Source organism: Antechinus flavipes, chromosome 2 (assembly GCF_016432865.1).
Source record: "Antechinus flavipes isolate AdamAnt ecotype Samford, QLD, Australia chromosome 2, AdamAnt_v2, whole genome shotgun sequence".
NCBI lineage: Eukaryota > Metazoa > Chordata > Mammalia > Dasyuromorphia > Dasyuridae > Antechinus > Antechinus flavipes.
The window spans coordinates 436,925,414-436,949,995 of record NC_067399.1 but is presented as its reverse complement, the minus strand read 5'-3'; the positions used below and the strand labels follow the sequence as shown (position 1 = coordinate 436,949,995).

At 37.8% G+C, this 24,582-nt stretch overlaps 1 protein-coding gene across 2 annotated transcripts in view; it reads right to left on the bottom strand.

The window, feature by feature from the left end:
• Nucleotides 1-24,120, bottom strand: part of RNF130 (ring finger protein 130) — a 119,003-nt gene extending 94,883 nt beyond the window's left edge. The window contains exon 1 of one of the 2 annotated variants that reach the window (XM_051979094.1): nucleotides 23,510-24,120. In XM_051979094.1, coding sequence (XP_051835054.1) covers nucleotides 23,510-23,759 — 250 coding nt within the window. In that variant the 5' untranslated portion in view covers nucleotides 23,760-24,120. The remainder of the gene's footprint in view (nucleotides 1-23,509) is intronic. The other variant, XM_051979093.1, reaches the window with a different exon arrangement.
• Between the last annotated feature and the right edge of the window lie 462 nt (nucleotides 24,121-24,582).

Here is a 24,582-nt window from a genome sequence, read left to right as displayed (position 1 = left end):
AAATCCAAAGGTTTTGTCCTTCAGCCTCTGCCTCTGCTTTCTTCAGCCTCCAACCAGCACAGAGATGGAATGAATCTCTTGTCTCCTTCACTTGGAGCTCGGCTAGCTTTCTGGTGAGTCTTTCAGACCAGCTTGGTCTCAGTGGGGGAAGTGCAGGAGCCCAGCCACCAACTCCTCTCCAATGCAGCTGAACTCTTTTCTGCGACCAGCCAGCCAAGTGGAAAATATTCTGCCTTGCCTTGCCTCGCCTCGGAGAGAGGGCTTCTGGCGTAATTCCGCTGAAATCTGACCGAGAGCCTCTGTCTGTTTCTTTTATACAAGAGGGATGAATTGTGGGATACGAGAGAGAGGGATTATGGGTTTTCTCCCATAGTGCTCTCTGGCCCAAAGAGCTTCAAGGGAGGTGTGAACTCACAAAGTTACAAAGTTTACTTTGTGAAGCTGGCATACTTGTGAACTCCAATGAGTAAAGGTGCAAACACAAGCCTTGTATTAATTAGTTCTACTTAGTACCTTGTTTCAGGTTCTGCCCCAAACATCTTCTTGTAAGATTAGATCAACTCTAATGAGTTAGCAGTTTGTAAGGATTCCAACATTTCCCCCTTATTTTTTATAAATTTTGGAGGGTGTTATACCCTTCATGGTATATATGTAGTGTTGCCCATTAAACCCATTCCTTTTGTGTGTAGTTTTCCAACTACAAGCCCTCCTCCCCCTAATGCTTCTGTGTTCCTCTACGCCTCATTTGTATAATTAGTATTTTTAACTTAATTCTGTAAATCTTTCTTTTGAGCTACTCTATTGTTGATATCAATCTCAAACATAGTGCACATTTCCCATGCAAAAATAAAATAAAATAAAATAAACAAACCATTTGTCCATGTCGAGTTTCTTGAAACTGATCTTTGATATTTGCCCATATATTAAATTTTCTATTAAGTTCAGATTTGATTGACAAGAAGTGCTGAAAATCTCCAAGTTCATTGAATGTCCTTTTTAAAAAATTCGATATTATGTGTAATTTTGCTGGATATGATATTTTTGACCCTAGGCATAGTTCTTTTGATTATCAATAGATATGATTCCTATCAAATAGCTGCTGATAAATCCTGTACAATTTTAATTGTAGCTCCAGAATTGTTTTTTTTTCTTGTTTCTTAAAAAATTTTCTCTTTGTTCTGGAGTTTTGTAACTTGACAATAATATTCCTGTGTGTTTTCCATAAAGGATCTTGTTGAGGTGGTGATTGGTGAATTTTTTCTATTTCTACTTACCCCTCATGTTCTATCACTCTAGGACAATTTTCTTGGATTAATTTCTACATTATTGTGTCAAGATTTTTTTTTTGGTCACAACTTTCAGGCAGTCCAATTATTCTTATGTTTTCTCTTCTTGATCTGTTCTCCAGATTGTCATTTTTCTTATAAGATGTTTCACATTCTGTTGTTTTTTCATTATTTATAATCTGTTTTGTTATTTCTTGTTCTCTTATAGCTATATTGGCTTCCCCTTGCCCAATTCTAATCTTCAAAGAATTATTTTCATCTTTGAGACTCTGAATCTCCTTTTCTAATGGGTTAACTTTTTTTTTTCATAATCTTTTTGTTTTTCTAGCATGGTTTTTATTTTTATTTTTTAGTTTTTCCTCAATGCTTCTCATTTGATTTTTAAATTGTTTTTTGAATTCTTCTATAAATTCTCTCTAGGCAGTGAGTCATTTCACTGGGGTAGAAGCTTTTTCTATTTCAGCATATGCTCCTCTGAAGATAAATCCTGGTCTTCCCTGTCTCCATAATAGGTTTCCCATCAGGTCTCCCCTCTAACCAGAAACCCCCAAACCAAGAGCTCCATCATCCTACAAGTGCCCATAACCAGAAGCATCTCTCTGCTTCTGCATTCACCAGGTGCTGATCCCTTTTCACCCAAGGCATGTCTTAGCAGCACAGCTGAGCATGGTGTTCCCAATCAGCTGGTTTTCCAGCTTGGTCTTCCTGGACTCAAATCCTGACTCCACAAACAATTCAGGAGGTGAAAGTCTCTGTGATTCCTTCTGAGGCTTCAGTCAAACCAGCTAACTCCAGAGCTACCCACATATGTTTCTGCAGAGTTAACCCAGAGGTGTTTGCACTTTACATAGGTTAATCTCAGCCTGGGATCTTGTTGTGTTGTAGCAGGAGGACCTCTTTTCTGCCCCAAAACTTCTATGTTCGTCCTTAGGCATTTGTGTTCCATTTGTCCCATTTGTGTGGAGAACTTAAAATTTACCAATCTATTCCACCATCTTCCCATAATCCTCTGAACCAACTTCCTCGTAAATACTCATATGGCAATATCATATACAAAGAATTATCAAGATGAATGTCTAATAAAACTAGTTGAATTATCTTAATGTTACTCCCAACTCTCCTTCCCTCTCTTCCAAACCTATTTGGGTCTTTATGATAACAGAAAAATAACACAATTTAGATTCATTCTAGAAAGTTTGATTTCAGATCAAACATATTTACAAAATAACCACCATCATCCACAACAGGAACTAACAAAAGCAAAAATTAATACAGCTAAAGTAGACCAATCTGTTGACTATTTGCATTTGGCTTTTTAAGAAGGAAAAAAAAAAACCAAACAAACAAGAGGATGTTTTTAAATATTAACATTAACACTAAAGGTAAACATTTGTGTTGCAGGCACTAGACACTAGATATCTCTCTTTGTATATGATTAATATTACATTCTGAGCTGAATCATTCTGATCTTTTTAATGAACATGCTAGAGTGGCTGTCATTGGAATGCCATTTTGTCAATTGTCAATATCACTTTGACATTGGAAAATGTCAAAAGAAGCAAAATTCACACATTTAAAATAATGAACTGGGAGTAACTAGAAAATAAAATAGTAGCTAATACAACTAACAAATTGGTTTCAGTTTACCCTTTGTGTATAGCTTGTTATTGTTGCTCAGTGTCCAGTATCTGAAGTGTATAATTTACTGTTCATAACCCTAGAGGTGAATAACTATTACATGTCCTTTAACCTATAAGCATATTCTGTATCTTCCATCTACCTTTCTGCAAATGCTCTCCTTTAGAGTTATAACATTCCCTGACAGCTTCTATAGCAAGTGGATTGTGAAATACAGAAGCTTAGAAGCCAATTTTGCCTCCTGATATAGAGTAGCTGAGCTTGGCTCATTGTTGATGCTGGACATGAGCCCCATGTACGTCTTAAAGAGAAGAGGACACTTCTGTCCTCTGTACACCACTGGCTCAACCTGCTAAAGAGAATTCTTTCTGGATCTTGTTGATGTCTTGAATTAATTAAGCCTTGAAGCTTTCAAATCAGCAAAGAGATGCAATCTTCTCATCTGCATCTTCGAATGGATACTCTATAAAAGTGGCAGATGGCAGATTTGGGGACCAGGGATTCCATCTGTTTATGAAAGAGGGGTGGTTTTGCTTATCCCACTGATTTCAAATCCCCAAACCTTATGGCTTAATTCAGTGATGTAGGAAGAAATTTAAACTCACCACAAGAAATAGTTATCAATTGCATTTTAAAATATCCTAATCACAGCACAGCAGGTGCCAGATTAATCAAGTTGTATTTATAGATCAGCAGAAAGATGAGAAAAAATAATTAAAAGAATAAACATAGACAATAAGAAAACAAAACTATCACTTTTTGCAGATGATATGATGGTTTAGTAAGAGAACTCTAGAGAGTCAACTAAAACATTAGTCGAAACAACAATGTTAGGAAAGTTGCAGGATATAAAATAAACACACAAATCATCAAAAATTTCTAATAATTTCCAACAAAACTCAGCATAAAAATAGAAAGATAATGGTACAAAACACTTGGGGTTATATCTGCAAGACACACAGAGGAACTATCTGAACACAATTACAAAAACATTCTTCACACAAATACAAATTTAAATAATTGGAAAAATATTAACTGATCATTAATAGAACAAGCCAATATAATACAAACAACATAGTACCTAAATTAATTTACTTATTCAGTGGTATACCAAACTACCAAAGAACCAACTTTATAGAGCTAAAAAAAATTTATATGAAGCAATAAAAGGTCAAGAAAATTAAAGGAATGCATTTTTAAAAGGGAAAGCAGCTCAAAAGAATATTATAAAATTGTAATAATCAAAACAATTTGGTACTGCTTAAGAAATAGAGTTGTTTAATCAATACAACACATTAGGTACACAACATATAGACGGCAAATGAACATAGTAATTTAGGACTTGATAAACTCAAAGATCCCAGCTTTTGGGAAATGAACTTATTATTTGACAAAAACTGTTGGGAAAACTAGAAAGTAGACTGGCAGAAACCAGAACCTCACTTTCTCTATCAAGATAAGCTTAAAATGGGTCCATGATTTAGACATAAAGGGGGATATAAACAAATTAATGGAGCATGGAAAATAATACCTGTCAAAACCATGGATAGGAGAAGAATTCATGACAAAACAAGAGACAGAAAATTTCATGGGAAGTAACCTTGATAATTTTGCTTACATAAAATTAAAAAGGTTTTGTACAAAGAAAACTAACATGGCAAAAAATAGAAGGCAGGAAAAGAGGAAAATATTTGCAGTAAACTTTCTGATAACGTCTCAACTACATAGGTACATTATCTAAATTTACGAAAATGGGAGCCATTCTCTAAATGATCAAAGGACAGGAGCAGGTAGTTTTCAGAGGAACAAATCACACTTCTAAACAGTCAAAAAAAAAAGATCTAAATCACTAATCACCATAGAAATACAAATTAAAACAATTCTGAGGTACAACTTTACACACATCAGATTAGCTAAGATGGCAGAAAAGAAAAATGATTAAATGCTGGAGAGGATAAAGGAAAATAGGTACAGTTGTACACTGGTGGTAGAGCTATAAACTTGTCCAACCATTCTATAAAGCAATTTGTAATTATACTCAAAAGCTAGTATATTGTATGTACCCCTTTACCCAGCAATACCATTAAGTTTATACCCCAAATGGGTCAGAGAATAAGGAAAAGCACCTGTGTATACAAAAATATTTACAGCAGCTCTTTTCATGATAGTAAAGAATTGAAAACTGAGAGAATGCCCATCAACTGGGAAAGGGCTAAACAAGTAATGGCACATAAATGTGATGGAATACTACTTTATTACTATAAGAAATGATCAAGATAGTTTCAGAAAAAAAATGGGGATGACATATGCATTGATGCAAAGTGAAATGAGCAGAACTGAAAGAATAATTCACCTAGTAACAGCAACATTGTAAAAATATATCATAAAGATATTATGAAAGACTTATTAACTCTAACCAACACAATGATTCCAAGGGCCTCATGATGAAAAATGCTATCTATTTCCAGATAGAGAACTGATAGAATCAGAGTGCAGACAGATATTTTCCTCTTTCTTAGAACATTTTCTTAGAAAAATTGGTTTTATATGAAAACTTCATATTTGTAATGGGTTTTGCATCACTTGCTTTCTATAGTGAAAGGGAGAAAATCTGGAACTGAAAATTAAAACTGAATTGACTTTTTAAAAAACAGAATGAATTTGTAGTAGATACAAACAGCACGGTTATTCCAGTTACTGTTTCAGAAACAAGAACAGTAATGGTGGTGATGGTGACAGAATTTAGGATTAGAAGAGTGGGGAAATGGGGAAAGGACAAAAGAACACATGATTCATAGACAAAGCACGTTAGAGTAATAAAGTCAAGGCAGTAGATTAAAAAGTTTATCCAGAACAGAGGGGACCAAGAGGTCACAATGAAGGGAAGCACAAAGGGGAGAACTAAAATATCAGAAGACTGTGACTGGAGAAAGAAAGTTCAACAGTCAGATCTTAAAGGTAGCAGTCCTCAGGTGAGGTTTCAGGAAAAGTATGTCACCATTGCTTATTGGTCATGTCAAACTGGCTGTCTCATTCAAACACATGTCCAAAAATAGAATTCACTATCTTTCCCCAAGCTCACTCCTCTTCTGATGGCCATAAAATATACAAAAGCAGTAAAAGTAAGACAGCATTTGCCCTCAAACAGCTTAAAATTTTGTTAGGTAAATAAATGGAAAGAAACAACAATATAATAATTTATATAATTTTCAAAATAGATGCTATAGACTAAAAATCCTTAGAAGTTTGGATAAGGGAAAAATTGTGTAAAGAGAACACAGAGATTTGACGTAGGGAGAGTCCACTGAAATTGTGAATGGGCACAGATTACCAAGAAATTTTTTTAAAAGTCATCTTGAAGACTATGAACATTTCCATGTAGCTTAGGAGTAAAAAATGTTATCAAAGGGTGTGTGTTGCCTAGGTTCTGAACTAACTTTGTTGCGTATTCCAAAATGAGATTGAATTGGAAGGGACTTTATTCATCTATTGTCTAGTATACTTCCTTTGTAATAAAGATAAAGAAACTGAGGTCTAGGGAAGAGAAATAATTTGTCAAAGTCCTAAACTAGAGGACAAAGAATCAGAAGTCCTAATTTACTTAAGAACCACATAATTCCAGGCAAATTATTTAATCTTTAAGTCTTCATTTCCTCACCTGAAAGATCAGGATAATACTTGCTTTGACAAATTCACCAAGTTATGAAAAGCAAATGAAATAATACATGACCAAGCACTCATTCTTGAAAGAAGGAGAATTATTTTTACTGGGTTTGGGAACTCCCCAGGTGGATATAGTAGTTCATGAAAGCTCCCTGAAATAAAGACAGTACCCAATTTAAAAATCTTTAATCAACACTTATAAATGCCTTGTTGATTCTACTTCCTCAATAACTTTGTTATCTACCCTATTTTAAATATAGAAGTCTAAATAAAATAAATAAATGAATTAATGAAGCCTCAAACTGAAATTTGCTGAAGATCTTAGTTTAAAAAAGCCAACATATCCTATTTCATCCAGAGCCATCTCCTGTCGTCTTGATCTATTATCTTGCCACTGGACCCAAAAGACTCTGGAAAGTGAAGCAAGTGACCCTGCGAAGCCCTCCCTCACTTAAATCCAATTCACTTGCATGTCATGCCATCACCTCCCTAATATCATGACCCTTTTTGAGAATGAAGGACAAACAACAAATATAGAAGTATCAAACTCTAACTTAACTACAACAAGCCACACTAGTTTAGTCAGGCCTTCATCATCTTTCCACTCCCTATCATCCTATCTCCTCCTCCCTCTTTCATCATTATGCCTCCAATTTCTCTCTCTGTTTCAAGATTTTCTCTTTTCAGTTCGTCTTCTATATTGCTTCTACACACTTCTACACTGCTGCAAGACACTGGGTTATTTGTACAACACCATATTGCTCCCCTCTTCAACAGATTTCAATAGCCCCTTCTAGGATAAAATAGAGATTTCTCTTTATAGCATTTAAAATCCTTCTCAATTTGGCTCCCAGCCATTCTTCTTGACTATACATTCTTTCCCACTTGCTGCACATAACTGCTCTATTCTTGAGCCCAAGTCCTGGTTTATTTGTCTTCCTCCATCTCTCATTTCTATGCAAAAGAAGGCAGGCAAGTCTCTCAGGCTTGCCATGCTTTTCTGTATTATTTTCTACCTCCTGGAATCTCGAGATCTCTTCTAGGCTCAGCTCAAATGCCATCTTTTTCATAAAATCTTTCCAGATTTCCCCAATTATTAAAGTTATCTTTCAATCATTTTGTATTTCTTTTGACTATTGCATTTACTTATCTGTGAACATGTTGTATGATCCCAATAGAATATAAATTCCTTGAAGGGAGGCACTGTTTCACTGTTACAGTATTATACCTAAAACTTACCTAGTTATAGTACCTGCAACTTTAGCGAATACCTAATAAATGTTTGTGTATTGAATGGACTGAATTTATTAAACATCCATGTTATATTATCTGCTGAACATAAAAAATAACGATAGTCTATCTTTTAAAAAACAAAATTTCATGGAATAACCATCAGTCATTTTCAGATGGGAAATCATTTTATTTAGTCTAACAGACACCATACTTAGTAGGTCTGATGCACAGACAGTTTTCATAAATTGTAATTGATTCTATAGGTAATTTGGTTTTGACATACATTCAACAGCTTTAGTGACTTCAGTTATAAGTGCTTTTTATGAGGCATTAGGAACCTATGATGGAAGAGTATAATAATTACTCTTATAACTTTAGGGAAGGATGGATGTTTTCACTTTACAAGGCTGAGGTACAAATAATTGCTCTAAGAATAATAAGCTTCTATTACCTTAGAGCTGGAGTAAAGATGGGAATTTTGAAAAAAACTGTTGAATTTTATAGCATGCTAACAGAAATCATATTTATATATCAAATTTAGAAGGAAAGGAATAGTATGAAGAAGTTTATTTCAAAATTAAGCTTTCCACGTTCAGAGAAACATAGGGCAAACAAGTATAGTACAGCCTGAAATAGAGGTTGTATAGATATATGATTATAGATATCTACATATATGTACATTATATATATATATATATGTTTAGTTGTATTCTTGCAAGAAGGTGGGAGAAAGAAAAGGGGAAAAAAAGAAGTAAAAAGTGCACAATAGAGAAGAAAAGAAAACCTACAAGAAAGCAAAGAAAAAATAGACATTCTGAATACACTGGGGAATATTTATCATATAGGCTTTCTTGAAATGGAAATCTATTGTTTCACATTTCGAATCCTCTACTTCTGTTGTACACATGGCAATGTTTTGTGTTTGCTTTTTCTGGTGTTTTTTCTCCTATTTTGCATGTTAATTTTAGATAAATAAATTTTAGAAAGAAAAAAATACAACAAAAGGAAATTCAGAAGTAATATGTGGCTTGCTGACACACTGGATTATAGTGCCAGGCCTGGAATCAAAAAGATGTGAATTCAAATCCATCCTTAGACACTAATCAGTTATGTGACCCCAGACAACTCAACCCTGTTTGCCTCAGTATCCTTAGCTGTAAAATGAGCAAAAAAAAATTTTAAGTTAAATCTATATGCCCAGAAAACACAAATGCATATGGCAGAAAAATAATTACCTTTGGAACTATCCATATCAAAATGAAAGCATACCCATACATACATACATATATATGTGTGTGTATATATATATATATATATATATATAAAATTATAAGTTTATATATAACTTAAAAGTATCCACTGTTTATTTTCAAATACAAAGCAGCAAAAGCTTCTTAGTATCTTTATTAGCATTAAAATGTTTTAAAATGCACTCAAAAGAAATAAGATTTTATAGCAAATCGTTGCTTTTTCTTATTCAATGTTTTACTAAAAAGGGAAGACTAAAATATTATCTGTACACCCACAGTGCTGAACATCTCAATCTTCCCTGCAAGGACTATAGACAATTGAACCATGTCAGCAGGTTTTAGCATCAATAGTTGTCCATTATCATCTGTCATTTGTACTTTGGTACTGTACATCACAAATGGATTTTGATTGTTTTTCACATGCTTAGAACTCAAATTTATCAGCTGGATATTCTCCATGACATAATGAAAAGCAATTTAAGAATGATTTTAAATGATGGCTAATACAAATCACTTTTCATGAAGAGACAATCAAAAATAATTTCTATCATAATTGATATTTTATATACTTTGTAGAAGTGATTTTAAAATGCTTTGGAACAACAGTTTAATACAAGAAAAGGTTTTAATCAGTATAAATGAAAATTCCATGCCAGATCTGTTATAATACATTAGAAATTCTTCAGTACAAATTGGGGTTAATTATATATAAATTCTCCTCAACAGTGGAAATGCAATGTTGAGTGTAAAAGAGATCAGTAGAGCCAGATTTGCTTATCTCCTTTATTTTTAATAGTATAGATTTATACAAGCATTATAGAGGAATGGGTTTTTTTAATTGGCCATAATCCCTTTATAGCAGCATATTTGGGAAACACTTCACCCCTTTTTTTTGTATTTCTAGGCAAAATGGGCAGGTCTTCTAGCATTATCCTTGTCAAACACTTGAATTTGGCCATTTTTCTGTCTCAATAGGATTCAGTCTTCTGTTGTAGTGGAAAAGGCACTGAGGACTTTCTTTAATAGAGGACTCATGATGAAATATGTTTATCAGCTTCCTGAGAGAGGTGATGAACTCAGAGTGAAAAATGAATTATATATAATTTTTGACATGGCCAATGTGAGAATTACTTTTGCTGGACTATGCTTTACTTTCTCCTCTGTGCCCCCTTCCCCTCCCCCAAGGTCTTGGGAGGGACAGAAAATAAATGAAGAAAGAAGAAAGAAAAAAGGAGAAAGGAGGAGGAGAAGAAGCAGAAACAGAAGGAGAAGAAGAAAAAGAAGAAGCAGCAAAAGATTAAGTTAAATAGACAAAAATTTCATAAATAAAACCTAATAGAAAGGAAAGCAAAACAAGACAAAGTCTATGTTAAACCCAAGAATCCAGGCCAATATGAAGGCTAACAACTTTATCATGATAGCTACTATTTTCTACAACAGCAGAACAGAAACTTATGAACTTTATTTTATCTTCTCATTTAAAGTCAGATTTTATAATCATGTTATCCTGAAAAGATATGTCTAAAGCACTGAGTACCCTCCTCTCTAGTTCTTCAGGCTTCTTAGTTGACCTTAAATAAAACATAACCCATCTACAACTGAGTAGGGGAAATAAATTTATTTGAGAAAGGAAAGTGTAGTAGGAAGGCCTTTGTTAGTGACCAGAGCTTTGGCCTAGACCAGGAAATGCCCATCTGGATCTCTCTAAGAACCTTTGCATAGGACAGCTTATAATGCTAATTTGAGTCTCAACCTAAGGCTAGGGCTAATAAACAACACGTTGTGGTAACATGCTGACCTTTAGAAAATCATCTTTTTTCTTTCCTTGAAAGCCAAGAAAATAATTCTGGGATTTGGGGGTTGGCTCTGAAGATTGTAAAATAAATCTGCCCAGTCCACCCTAGTCCATTTGGCACTCATTTTCTCAAAAGTATTCCACTAGTCAATTGGTTTTCTTTTCTCTCCCTACCCCCTCTCGTTTTTTTTTTTTGTTTTTTTCCTACATCTTTTATTGGTTGCCAAAGGGGGGGGGGGGGGGAAGGGAGATTGTGTATTGACAAATCTTACAGGGTCCTTAGGACTCTACATACTAACATACTACTGGTAGAGCTATGAATATAGTCCTTCTGGGAAGGAATTTGGAATTATGCCCTCAAAGACCCTCAAGTATGCATATCCTTTGACACTGAAGGTTCCAGAAATAAGTGTTGAACGAATGCAGAGTTAAGCAAGCAAAATCAGATAAGCATTTTTATACAATAACTACACTGCAAAAAAAAATAATAATTTTAAGAGCTTTAAGAATTCTGATAAATGCAAAGATTATCTATCCAAATGATGAAGCATGTACCCATTTTTAACAGAAAAATGATGGGATTCAAGGTTCAGAATAATAAGATAGATATTTTTAAATGGAGACAATGTGGGAATTATTTTTATTTTACTAAGTTTATTCACCAGAAGGTTTTTCTTTTTCCTTTCAATCGAGAAGAGAGATAGAAAGGACAGAAAATAGATTTTTTCCAAATTGAAAATAATTACAATTTAAAAAAGGGATCTGATATAGCCCTTTGTTCTGTACTTCTCTAACGCACTTAGCTTTAATACAAAATACCACATATCTGAGTTTGTCTTATTCCCTATTAGAGTTCAAGTATAAAAATGACAGTGTTATCTAAACTTTTCACCTCTTCCCTCATCTACCACAGTGCCTGGCACACAATAGGCCATTTATAAAATGCTTCTTGAATGACTGAACAGAGAACAACAACAACAAAAAAAAAGTGCTAAGTTCCTTAAGTTATCACAGAATCAACACACTACCCAATAAATGTTTATTAATCACATTAATAATATGCCTGGAGATTGTATTAGACATCAGGAATACAAAGACAAAATTGAAACAATTCTTGCCCTCATTCCCCCAAGAGAGACAATACGTACATAAATATATTAAACATAAATACAAGATAAATGTTTGGGAGGAACAATTCTTGTCCTCATTGCTTACATTCTATCAAGAGAAACAAGACTATATATAAATAACTACACACAAGATAAATTTTGGAGAGGAAGGCACTACCTATTTGGAGATTAGCAAAGTCTTCATAGAGAAGATGATCCCTAAATAGAGTTTTGAAGGAAATAAAAGATTCTACAAGACGAGATTGAGGTAGGAGCACATTCCAAGTGCTGGGGATAACTAGGGTAAAGTCACAGAGAAAAAAGATGTAATATCCTTTATAGGGATAACAAGTAGGCCAGTCTGTCTGGAACATAAATTGTTTAAAGGAGAGTAATTTATAATAAGCCCTGAAAAATAGTCTGCAGAGATTGTGAAGGTCAGTCAGCAAATAAGCATTTAATAAATAAGTACAACTGTACCAAGCGCTGGGGAAACAAAAGCCAGTCTTTGATTTCAAGGAGCTCACATTCTAACAGGTGAATCAACAAGCAAATAACTATGTACAAACAGACCAAATATGGATAATCTGAAAACAATCAACAGAGGGAAAGTACTAGAATTTAGGGATTAGAAAGACTTTCTGGAGAAGGTGGCCCAGGAAAGAAGACAAGACTTGGAAAGAGACAATAAAGGATTTGGACTTTAATCCCTGGCTGCACTTATGATTACTGAACTGAAACGAAGGCTGTTCCCAGAAGCCTCCCAAGAAACCCTAAAAAAGATGGGAAGCCAGGAGATGGAGATAAGGATGGAAAGAATTCCAGCTAAGGACAACCATTGAAAATGCCTGGAATCAAGCAAGAGATGGAATATGTTAAGTTGAAACAAGGGGGCCTGCATCACAGATCTTTCACATAAGTGAAGGAGGAAGTTGTAACTATTAAATTTTAAAAACGGGGATATATGAGTGAAACGGAGTGTCAGAGGATTTTATATTTGATCCCAGAAGTGATCCTGAAAGCTAATGATATTTACTGAGTGGTAGTGCAATGGGAGGGGATGACACAGTCACACCTACACTATAAAAAATCCCTTTGGCAGATGAAGGGTAGATTGGCACAGGAAGACATTTGAAGCAGATTATCCAACAAGCAATCCCAATAGTTCAGGAGTGAGATATGACAAGAGCCTGCATTAGATTACTGGCCAGTGTTAGAGGAGAGAGGGAAACATATCTGAGATATGTCACAAAAATAAAATCAACAAGTCTTGGCAACAAATTGGATACATGAGATAAGGAGTTGAAGATGACACTTACATTGAGTCTGAAGGATTAGAAGGATGTTAGTAAATCCTACTATGTAATGGGCTGAGGCTTGAGTTGATGCACTGAGGTCCCAAGCACATGAGGCTAAATAGTAATTGGACCATACTCTATTAATATATAAGCTTGGAGAAAGAATGGCCCCCACCCACTCTTTGTGCAAGTCCTGATGTGTTGTATAGGAAATGATGATTTTGGTGGGTGGAGGCAGGGGAGTGGAAAAGGAAGGGGAGGAGATGGCTCAGTGGATAGAGCACCAGCCTTGAAGTCAAGAGGACCTGAGTTCAAATCCAGCCTCAGACACTTAACAAAACAGAAAAAGTTGTCGAAAGCAGCAAAAGCAAAAAGAAGAAGAGAAACAAATCAGCTAACAGAGAGAGATGTGAGCTGAGCCAACCGTGGCAATGGCAATCCCAAATGTTTCTCCTCCCCTTCCTTTTCCACTCCCCTGCCTCCACCCACCAAAATCGTCATTTCCTATACAACACATCAGGACTTGCACAAATAGTGGATGGGGGCCATTCTTTCTCCAAGCTTATATATTAATAGAGTATGGTCCAATTACTATTTAGCCTCATGTGCTTGGGACCTCAGTGCATCAACTCAAGCCTCAGCCCATTACACTACTATATCAGTAGTAAATAGGAAAGTTTGGAAGTGTGGGGGAAGATTTCAGGGGAAAGAATGTCTTCAGTTTTGGACCTACTGAATTTAAAATGCCAGTTTAAGATGCCAAACAGGCTGTTGGAAATGTAGGACTGGATGTCAGCAGAGAAGTTAGGGTTGGATCAGTAGAACTGAGAATTATCACCATAGAGATTATAGTTTCAATTCTGAAGTTTATGAGATAACCAAATAAAATAGTATAAAGGAAAAAGAGAATCCTGGATAAAGCCCTATGGGATACCTATAGTTAGCAGACATGACCTGGAAGATCCAGCTAAAAGACTGAGAAGAAGAGGTCAGGAAGATAGGAGAACCAGGAAAGACAAAGGTCCTGAAAAACTAGAGAGAAGAGAATATCAAGGAAAAGAAGATAACCAACAATGTCAAAGGCTGCAGAGTGGTCCAGAAGGATAAGGATTGAGATAAGGTTAATGGACTTGGCCATTAAGAGAACACTGGTAATTTTGGAGAGAATAGTTTCAGTTGAATGTATTATGGGCCAGAACTTGAAACAAGGTGCTTTAAGTCAGTGGAATTGATAGAAACAATGGTTATTTAGAATATGCTTAGCAGTTCTCTAGTTCAGTACATGTACTTAGTACTTACCATAATTCTTCAAGAGTCACACCTTTAAGAGAGCATATATAAGCTAGGAACCTCAACCAGGATTCAGTCGGGGAGAACTAGGGAAGACCAGAGAAGTGGTGACAGTCCTCCAGCCTTCCCCACAGAAACCAAGACACATTCAGGAGGACCTCAAGAATCTGGCAGAGACAGAGAAGACAAAGGACTGGTGGCAGGAGCATAAGCTCTAGGAACCAAGGAGAGAGATAGGCCTCTAAGAAAACTAGGAAAAGGAAAGAAGACAATACTTGGAAAGAGACAATAAAGAATTTGGACTTTAATCATTGGCTGCACTTATTATTACTGAACTGAAACGAAGGCTGTTCCCAGAAGCCCCCTAAGAAACCTGCACCCAGAGAACATTACATTTTAGAGAAGAATATTAAATGAATGATCCAAAGGGAAATCCAAAAGGAGGTCTCTGCAATTTACCTTAAAGGCAAGGGAAACCCCTAGAATTTTTATTTTTGAACAAGGAGTGACATGGTTACATCTTTGTATTAGGAACATCACTCACTTTGGAAATTGGGGAGGACAATTGAGAGGGGAGAAATTTGAGATAAAGTGACCAATTAGGTCTAGGACAGAGTAAAGGCCCAAACTAGCATGGTGTGTGAACAGAGAGAAGTTGATGGATGAAAGAGATGTCATGAAGGTTGAATCAATAAGATGGCCAATGATTAGATGAAGAATGAGTAGAGCTAACCAAAGAGAGTGACTGAGACTGAGCCTGAACTACTGGAAAGATAAGGTTATTTTTTATAGAAACAGGGATGGGTTTACGTAAAGAGATAATTAAATAGAAAGCTATTGCTGCTCCTAGTATCTGTACACTAACTCCAAATTCAAAATTGTAAAATTTTAGAGCTGAGAGAGACCTTAGACATCACCTGGTCCAACTCCTTGATTTTATATACTATAGTATTTGCATTCCTATTTACTGTAGAGGCACAATTTTCATGGAGATGTAAGGCAAAGAATACTGATCTGGGAGTAGAGTGACATGAAGCCTAGTTTTGTCCTGCCACTAATGTTTGTTGACCTGAGGCAATTGGAGTTTAAGTGACTTGCCCAGGATTCACAGCTAGAAAGTGTCTTAGGCCAGATTTGAACTCAGGTCCTCCTGACTTCAGGGCTGCTGCTCCAATAAATATTTTTAAGTGACTATTAAATGCAAAGCCCTGTGCTAGATAGGATACAAAAGTTCTTAGCTTTTCTGGTCCTCAATTCAAATACACATATAAATTAAAGAGGTTGAATTAGATAATATCTAAGATTCCATTCAATTTTCATCATCTATTATTCTAAATTGTACAATTATGTTCTATTTGACATTTATCAACAAGATCACATCAATCCTAGTACTCCTACCTTATCAACACCCTCTGCCCCTGGTATCCCTCTGATTGGGAAGAAGGAACAGGAAAGAAAAGCTCTTCCCATAAGATTTATTTAAGGAGGGTGCCCAGGCCAACCACCTCTCCTTTCTAGCCAGCTGTGTGTACTCTATCATGCCCTCAGGGCTATCCTTATCCCCATCATTTAGCATAATGTCTAGCACATTTATTATTGTTTATTAATCAATCCTAATTGGTTTGCTGTAGTTAGCCTCTTGTTTTCTTAATCCACATCTCCCAAACAGATATAGCTAAAGCCCAGATCTGACCATTAAATTCCCTTGTTCAAGGAGTTCCAGTGACTCCCTGCTATCTTTAAGAAAAAAATATAAATTCCTTAGTTTGACCATTAAAGTCCTTCATTATCTGGGTCCAACTTAACTTGTTCAGGCTGAGTTCATATTAGATTCATTTTATTCTCCAGCCAAACTGGTCAATTTGTTGTTCTTCATGTGTAAGATTTTATCTCTCATCTCCATGTCTTGAAGATTTGAGTTCAAATCCAGCTGTGTGACCCTGAGCAAGTCACTTAACCCCATGTCTTGGCAGAGACTGTCCCTATTGAAGAAATGCTCACCATCCACACCTTGCTGTTTCTTGGAATCTCTAGTTCTCCCCAAATGGGTTCAGAGAGTTAGAAACAACCTTAAACAACTGAACAACAAAACTCATTGAATGATCACTGACTCAGATAAACTGAGGCCTGTTAGAGACCTTCAGTTAGAAGCCAAAATCATTCACTGTGTCCTGGACCATTGCCAGTCATCTTGATCTGTCTTTGATGGCTCTGGAAGAGAGAGTGACAGCTCTGCCTTGGGATGATTTTATATATACATATATATATATATATATATAAAATGCAATTATTTATATATATATATGTCTTTGAGAAAACAAAGAACTAAGACAGGACACACAACTATTTAAGACAGCCTCAAATTTTGAAATAACAATTATGATTAATAATGGTTTAATATGCAAACTTTTCCTCAATTTTTTTCTTTCAAATTTTGTTAGTTATGAATTGCTGACTAAGAAGATCTTTTGCCATCATGTTTACTTTTAAAACAGTAGGGTAAAAGACTCTACTACATTTTAGGGATGTTCATAGCTTTAGAAATATAACTTACAAACTGTTTCTAAATCACAAACACTTGAACTTATTTCTGATTGCTGTCTGCCCTCCCCACAGCCTCTACCCTGGTCCCAAGAGGGGAAAAAAAACCCCTGTATGTATTTTTTTTTCTTTCTGTGGGATAGGAAGCAAAGGAAAAGAAGTGGCAGTGAAAAGCAGAAGCAATTAGGACATCTGCCCCTCTGGAGAAAGACTCTGAGGAAGCTAATTTATCTATGATTTTTTTTTTTTTTTTTTTTTTTTTTTTGCCTCAAAATAGCCTTCTCCTTACATTGGCTGAATTTTATTTCTTGAACTAGAATTTTAATGAGGCAGTATAGTGAGAATGGTATTTAAGAGTCAGAGAACCTATATTTACTCATGGTTGGGAAATTATTGTTTTGGTTTGGGTTTTTGTTTTTCCTTAGGCAATGGGGTTAAGTGACTTGCTCAGGGTCACACAGCTGGATTTGAACTCAAATCTTCCAGACTTCAGGGCTGGTGCTCTACTCACTGTGCCATCTAGTTGCCCCAATGGTTGTAAGATTGTTAAGATTTCTTTTTTTTCCCCCTAATTCCCAAACTGTGATTGGCCAAAACAAGGAATGAAAGCTCTAGCGGTAGCACCTACCCGTGTTCCTATCATACAATCTAAAACTGGTTTGGAGACACTCTACTTTGCATCTGCAACTTCACTTGATCTGAACTCCACCCCCAAACCCTCAGCCCCTTCCCTTTCCATGCACCTATTCCCCCCAACCTCTTTTGGAGGTCTGGAAAGTGGAGCACTCAACTATACCCAAAGCATCCCTTTAGAGAGAGGGCAGAAAGTGGACCTTCCATCTGCATCTCTGAAAAATTACCTAGTGTCCTCCCCTACACTTTTCTAGCACTCTTTTGTGTATTGTCTTCCCCACATTAGACTATAAGTTCCTAGAGGGCAGTGACTATTTTTTATTTTGTTATTTGTATCTCCACCATTTAGCACAGTGCTGGAACATAGTACATAATTAATAAATGTTTACTAAATTAAATTTAATTGAGTTCCCAGCTCAAAATTTTCAGGGACTTTAGACTCTTAGACAGATGTTTGGATTATTATTACTGAGAGTGGCTGGCACTTACTGTATCCTCTAATATCCTCAAAATTGACTCGGTCATTTATCATTATCATAGCCCCCCAGATAAGTGAGGTAGGCACTAATACTTCTGAAAAAAGAAGAGGCAACATTACCAATGCCCTCCAAAATTACTGCTCTACTGTCTTTTTTGGATTGTGGAAAATGACAAAGGCATGAAAAGTAGCTATGTGCTGCTGCTGATGAATGACCGCTTCTATCTCATGCCCAACCTGGGAAATCATTACAATCCACCCTCAAATCAACATTAATCAATCAGTGACACCTCAAAGGGGATGATAGGGAAGGAGAAGAATGAAGTAGCTGCCTCAAGAGAGTTATCACTTCAAATTAGTGGCCTTCCAACTTCTTCTACTATCAACCTATCACTCTGTATTTGGATCACTTGTTACATCTTCTGTCCAATAGCTGGGGCAGTTAAGTAAACATACATACAACAATGTAAAGAGTACCAGGGCTGAAGCCAGGAAGACTTTATCTTCCTGAGTTCAAAAATCTAGTATTAGATATTAATTAGCTGTGTAACTCTGCAAATCACTAAACCCAATGTCTCAGTTTCCTCATTTGTACAAGCTAAAGAAGGAAATGTCAGACCACCCCAGTATCTTTGCCAAAAATCACATCACCAAAACCTCAATGGAGTCATAAATAGCTAGACCAACTGATATGACTGGACAACAACTGTACTGTAATTAGCAGACCCTCATTTCTGGTTCCCTTAGTCCCCATGATTTAAAATACCATTTGGGGCAAGGTAAAAACATCTTTTTCCTGCTCCTCTACCATGTCCAAATTAGTTCTTCTCTTCCCATTCTTACTTAGTCTTTATACTCTTCTAAAACACCTTTATCTAAACAAAATTTTCTTTGTCTTAGAACTTTACCTTTCAAACTCTCTCCATCAGTTTATGGAAACCCGGCTTTTCTCTGAAAGATATTTTACTCTTTAACAACTATCTGCAGTACTAGCAGCTTGTTCTCTCACGCTGGGACACAGTGGCCCAGAAAGAGTTGTTTGACCCCTTTCTTGCCATTGCTTCTTATAGAAGAAGATAGGGATAGCCCTTTTCTCTGCTGGTATCACTCAGCAACATCTTTTTCTTTGAAGTTCTCTATCACCCTGTCAGAGTTCCTGTAGCAATCATCTTCTGGTTTTCTTAAAAAGTTTGGGATGTGGCTCATGATCTTTTCTTCAGAGAAACAGCAGCTTTATGAAATAAATCCTATAAACTCTTCTCCTCATATTTAGGGTTTCATATCAACCACCCACATGGGCAGCCACACCTTAGATTTCACTATCCTACAAAATAACTTTTAACTACAAGATGCTGAAAGAAAATCTTCTGATCATAACTTTTCATCTTTCCATCTCACTCTCTTTCTCACTCGTAGTATTATCAAAAGTCTTAGCAATACCTCCTGTATTTTCAACTCCTCCTTATTTCCAGAGTCCTCCAATACTTCTTTCAACTCTCTAGCCTTTTTCATAGACCAAATAGACATATTCCACTAAAGGGCTTTGTCCCTTTTCTCTTTCACCATTCATACTCTGACAACCCTCAATCCTGCACTAGTCACACCAGCCCCTGCACACTTTAATATAAGAAATCACAAAACTATTTTCTGCATTCATTACAAATTTAACTGGAGTCTTAACTGATATATAGAAATTCTTTAACTTTTTTCTGAATGATTCTCAAATCATGATCCATAAACTCCCAAACATTCTCATGCTGACAAATCGACCCCCCCCACTTAAAAAAAAACAAAACTGTTTCTTTCACTTTACTGAAAAATTAAGGTCATTTATCATAAATTTATCTCTCCTGTTCCACAATTCAAAATATCTGAGGAAGAGGTGATCCTTTTGGTCAAGGTAACCACCCTATTTTGACTTTTTTTTTTTTTTTTAACGTATAAACCTGTTCTGATCTCTCTCCATCTTTAACAAAAAAAATTAATTCTCTCAAGTTATCCTATAGCCTCGGGAATATTCCTCTTTTTTACTGGTAAGCTCTCAGAAAGTCCATACTACCAGTCTTTTCTTTCTTACCAACCAGTCACTTCTTGCAATCAATCTAATGAAACCTGATTTCAATTCCATCACTCTACTCAAATTGTTTACCAAAGATGTCCTAAGAGTTGAATATGGCTTTCTTGGCCTACTGTTCTCCTTCCAATTTTTCAACTTGTTTGACGGCCTTTCCCAAATCTTCTTTACTATATATCATCTATCTCCCATTCAACAACAGGAATAATCCCTAAGATTCTGTCTTGGCGTCTTTGTCCCCACTCTTTCCCACCAGCATGGATATTACCTCTATATAGATGGCTCCCAAAGTTATATATCTTAATCCCTCTCCTGAATGTTGGTTTCATATCCTGAACTGCCTATTGGGCATCTCTAACTAAAAGTTCTGTTTGCATCTCGAATATTTCCAAAACTGAACTCATCTAAATGCAGCCCACCTCCAAATTTCCCTATTTCTATTGAAAACAGCACTACCCTCTTTCCTGTTATCCAGGTTGCTACCTTGGAGTCACTTTCTTCTGCCTCATTCCCCATATTGAATTCGTTCTTCAATGGTTGCTTCTACCATTCCTCATTCCAGAACTTAAATCTCTCCACAATCTGGCTCCAACCTAACCTTTCCAGCATTATTTCACATAACTTCCAGCCAAATTGGAATAGCTTTTTCCAAACTGGATATTCCTTCTCCTGTCTCCATGCATTTGTACAAGCTGTGCTCTATTCCTAGAATAAATGAAAAAGTATTTACTGAATGCTAACTATGTCTCAAGTATTGTGTACTACCTCCTTAACTCAGCCTTTCAGAACTGTTCTCTTCTTTCAAGGCTCAGCTCAGATGCCCTTTCCTCCAAAAAGTTTTTTTCTGAGCCATCAGCTGTAAGTGCTTTCTTCTTTCTCAAATAAATCTTGTGTTATATAGACACATGTCATACTCACCCAGTAAAATGTAAATGAGAATAGTTCTGTCTTATTTGTGAATTTGAAGCACCCCCTCCACTTAGTGCACAAAATATAGTAAGGACTTAACAAATATTAGTTGAATTGAATTAAATTGACTGGGAAAAGGTAAAGAAGGTGATTTGTACCCATGATGCACTTAAGGAGGCATACTAGAAGGGCAGTACAATGATTCTGGGTATTGATGATAGAAAGGATGATGAGGTGACCAAGGAAATTTATTTATTTATTTTTGAATTTTTTATCTAAAATTAAATCTGTACTCAGGAGGAGGAGGGAGGGGAAAGCTTCTTGCTCTCAGGACTTAGTTTACAAATTTAATTGCAGTCTTAACGACATAGAAATCCTTTCACTGTTTTCTGAATGATTCTCAATCATGATCCATAAACTCCCAAACACCAATTTACTATTATTGGTAATAGATTTCAGTATGCTATGGGTTAGACTCTGAAAATGGCCTAGGATTCTAATCAACTTTGAAAAAGAATATACAATGACTAATTTTACCTATTTGTATTTATCTCTGTATAATATTAACAATGTCCTATTTTTATTTCTACTACAAAAACAACATAAATATACTAGGAGTATATTGTATACTAGATATGAAAATAACCCCTGATATATTGCATATATAATACATAGATATACATATATACAAAACCCATCTATCCATAAATAGCCAGCCTGTTACAAAAGTGTCTTTTCCTTCCGTCCTCTTCTGATGCTTGAAACTCTTTGCAAAAGAGGTGATTTTAGATTAGATGTGACAGAAAAAACTTCTGGAAAAAGTGGAATAAGCTACTTGGAGAAATAGTGGGCTCCCTCTAAGTCTTCCAGCAATTGTCAAATAGCCACTCTGTATCTCAGCCACTCATCCTGTATATATGCTATGGGGAAGAGTAAATGAGTATGGATTGGAATAGAGAGTCTCTGAGATTATCTTCTTAACTACTTATGTGATACTGTGAAAATAAAATGTTCACATCCCTTACCAAATGTTACCTATCTACATCAAATCAATTAACCAAATATCTACTTTGGATGCTAGGTCTCCTAGATTGTCTATTTCCTTTTAAGACAATGAAAATGAAATGTTTTAGTTTTTTAAAATGCACTTTTCAGTTATCTTCAAATAGAGGTTGAATTAGATTACTACTTTTCAAAAGTGTGTACTTTATTGGCCATACTTCCCAACTTAATTTCCCAAGAAAAACTCTCCTAGTAATTTATTTCTAATATTTGCTTCACACAATGTGGATGTTAAACTTTTTCCTAAATGTTTTATACCCTCCGTTTCCTCATCTGCAAAGTAAGAGAACTGCACTAGATCTATGATTCTGTGATTATCCTTTTAGCCCAAATGACAGTCGAAGATCAAGATAAGGCCAAAAGGTTTGAATAGCAGTACATACAATGCAATTATTCAAAATACCTTGTAGGGGTGGGGGTTGGTAAGCATGCATGGCACCACAAGACAAGGCTAACAAGGTCCTGCCAGATAATTCTCTATTTCAAATTGAATCTTTAAGAGGGCTGTAGGCACCAAAAACAATTCTGAAAATGTCAAATACCACCCACCCCTTACGCATTTACAAAGAATGGAGAGTAGAAATGGCTAACGTCACAGTCCAATTTAGCAGAGCATTAAGCCCCTTATTTCAGACCTGCTGCGTCTGAAATGTGGTTAAGAGCCCATCCATCATGACAGTTTTTCTCCTCTCTCAAAAGACCTCCTTTGTCTTCTCGGTCCCTGCCTGAACACAGGCAGCTCTCATAGTTCTGGCAGCACTTACGCTTGGAAACCGGCCATGGAACTGAAACCGAGCCCTAACTTTGATTCCACACAAATACTGCAGATTTACAGAATCCTAGAATATCACAGCTGGAAAGAGATATTTAGAGATCATCCAACCTATCCTCTCATTTTGAACCCTAAAAGAGGCAATAACTTGATCAAGGTCACTCAGCTGGTACATGGCAGATCTTGGTACTCGAACTCAGGAGTACCTTTCACTATATCCCACGCCACCAAGTGAGAGGGCCTAGCTGTCATTTTAAGCGCTCCGAGGGACTTTGGGCCAGGTGTCCACTCCGACAGCGCAAGAGGCTGACGTCGGCTGCTCCGCCAGTACTTCCTGCCTCAGTACACCTGCAAACCCCAGAAGTGATGAAGCGCCCAAGTCAAGGCAATCATTATTATGCGCCCACTGAATACCAGGCACCTGTGCCAAGCCCTGGAGGGAAAGAGGGAAGGGGAGAGGGAAATCCGGCCCATTTACCTCCATGAAGCGGCAGGGGAGCCAAGACCTGGCCCCTGACCTCCACCTTGGGGGAGTCGAGGCCGTAGCGGCCGCGGTCGATGCGGAAAGTCCAGGGGCCGCCCCGGCCGGGCTCGTGCACGGTCACGTTAATGAGCGCCGTGTAGTACTCTTGGCTCGCGATGTCTGCCCGGGCCGCGCACAAGCACCATTGCAGCACGGCCAGGAGCACCAGGCCGGGCCGCCGGGCCCCCCTCCAGCAGTCGGCCATGCTCCGGGGATGTGGGACGGGGCTGGGGACGAGGCCCGGGCTCGGACCGGGACGGAGGAACCACGCAGAGAGGCCGCGCTGCAGACAGGCCGGGGCTAGTCAGTGCGGCCCGCGGGGCCCAGAAGCGGCTTGGAGCCTCGGTCGGTGGGCCGAGCAGGGCCGGGAAGGGCAGGCAGCAGCAGCGGGCGGGCGGGCGCTTCTCAGCGCGGCTGCAGCCGGCCCATTCCCCCCGCCCCGTCGGTCAGGGTTGGGAGGGCGTGCCGGGGCGGCCCGCTTCCCCCGCAACACCCCGGGCCCAGATCGGCGACAGGTCCATGGAGCCCTGGCTGGCAACGAATCCGCGGGGCTGCAGCGGCGACGGCTCCTCCCTCCAAGGTCCGCCTCACTCAGTGCCCCTGCCCCTGGGCGGCGCGGTGGCTACACGGGCTGCCAGGGGCAGACAGCTCGGCTGAGTCCCTCCCCAGTAGCTCTGCGCGGCTCGACTCCGCCTCAGACTGGGAGGCGGAACGCGCCAGGAGAGCGGAGGGGCGGGGAAGGGCGGGGTGCTTCTGGGGGCGGGGAGGTAGCTCCTCCCCTCGGGATTCTCGGGAGGGCGCAGGGCAGGGGGGCGGAAAGGAGAGGAGTGAGGAGCAGGGACTAAGGCGGGGCCTGCTCCTCGGACTCGACTAAAGCGCCTAGAGGACCAGCCAGAGGCCGCTCCAGAAGGGAAGCAGGGAGAGCAGGACGAGGCCGGGGGTGGAGCTCGAATTTCTCGACTGGCTCGAGACAAGCCTCCCCGCCCACAAGAGCCGGCAGCTGGCGCGCAGGCGCACTGGCCAAGAAC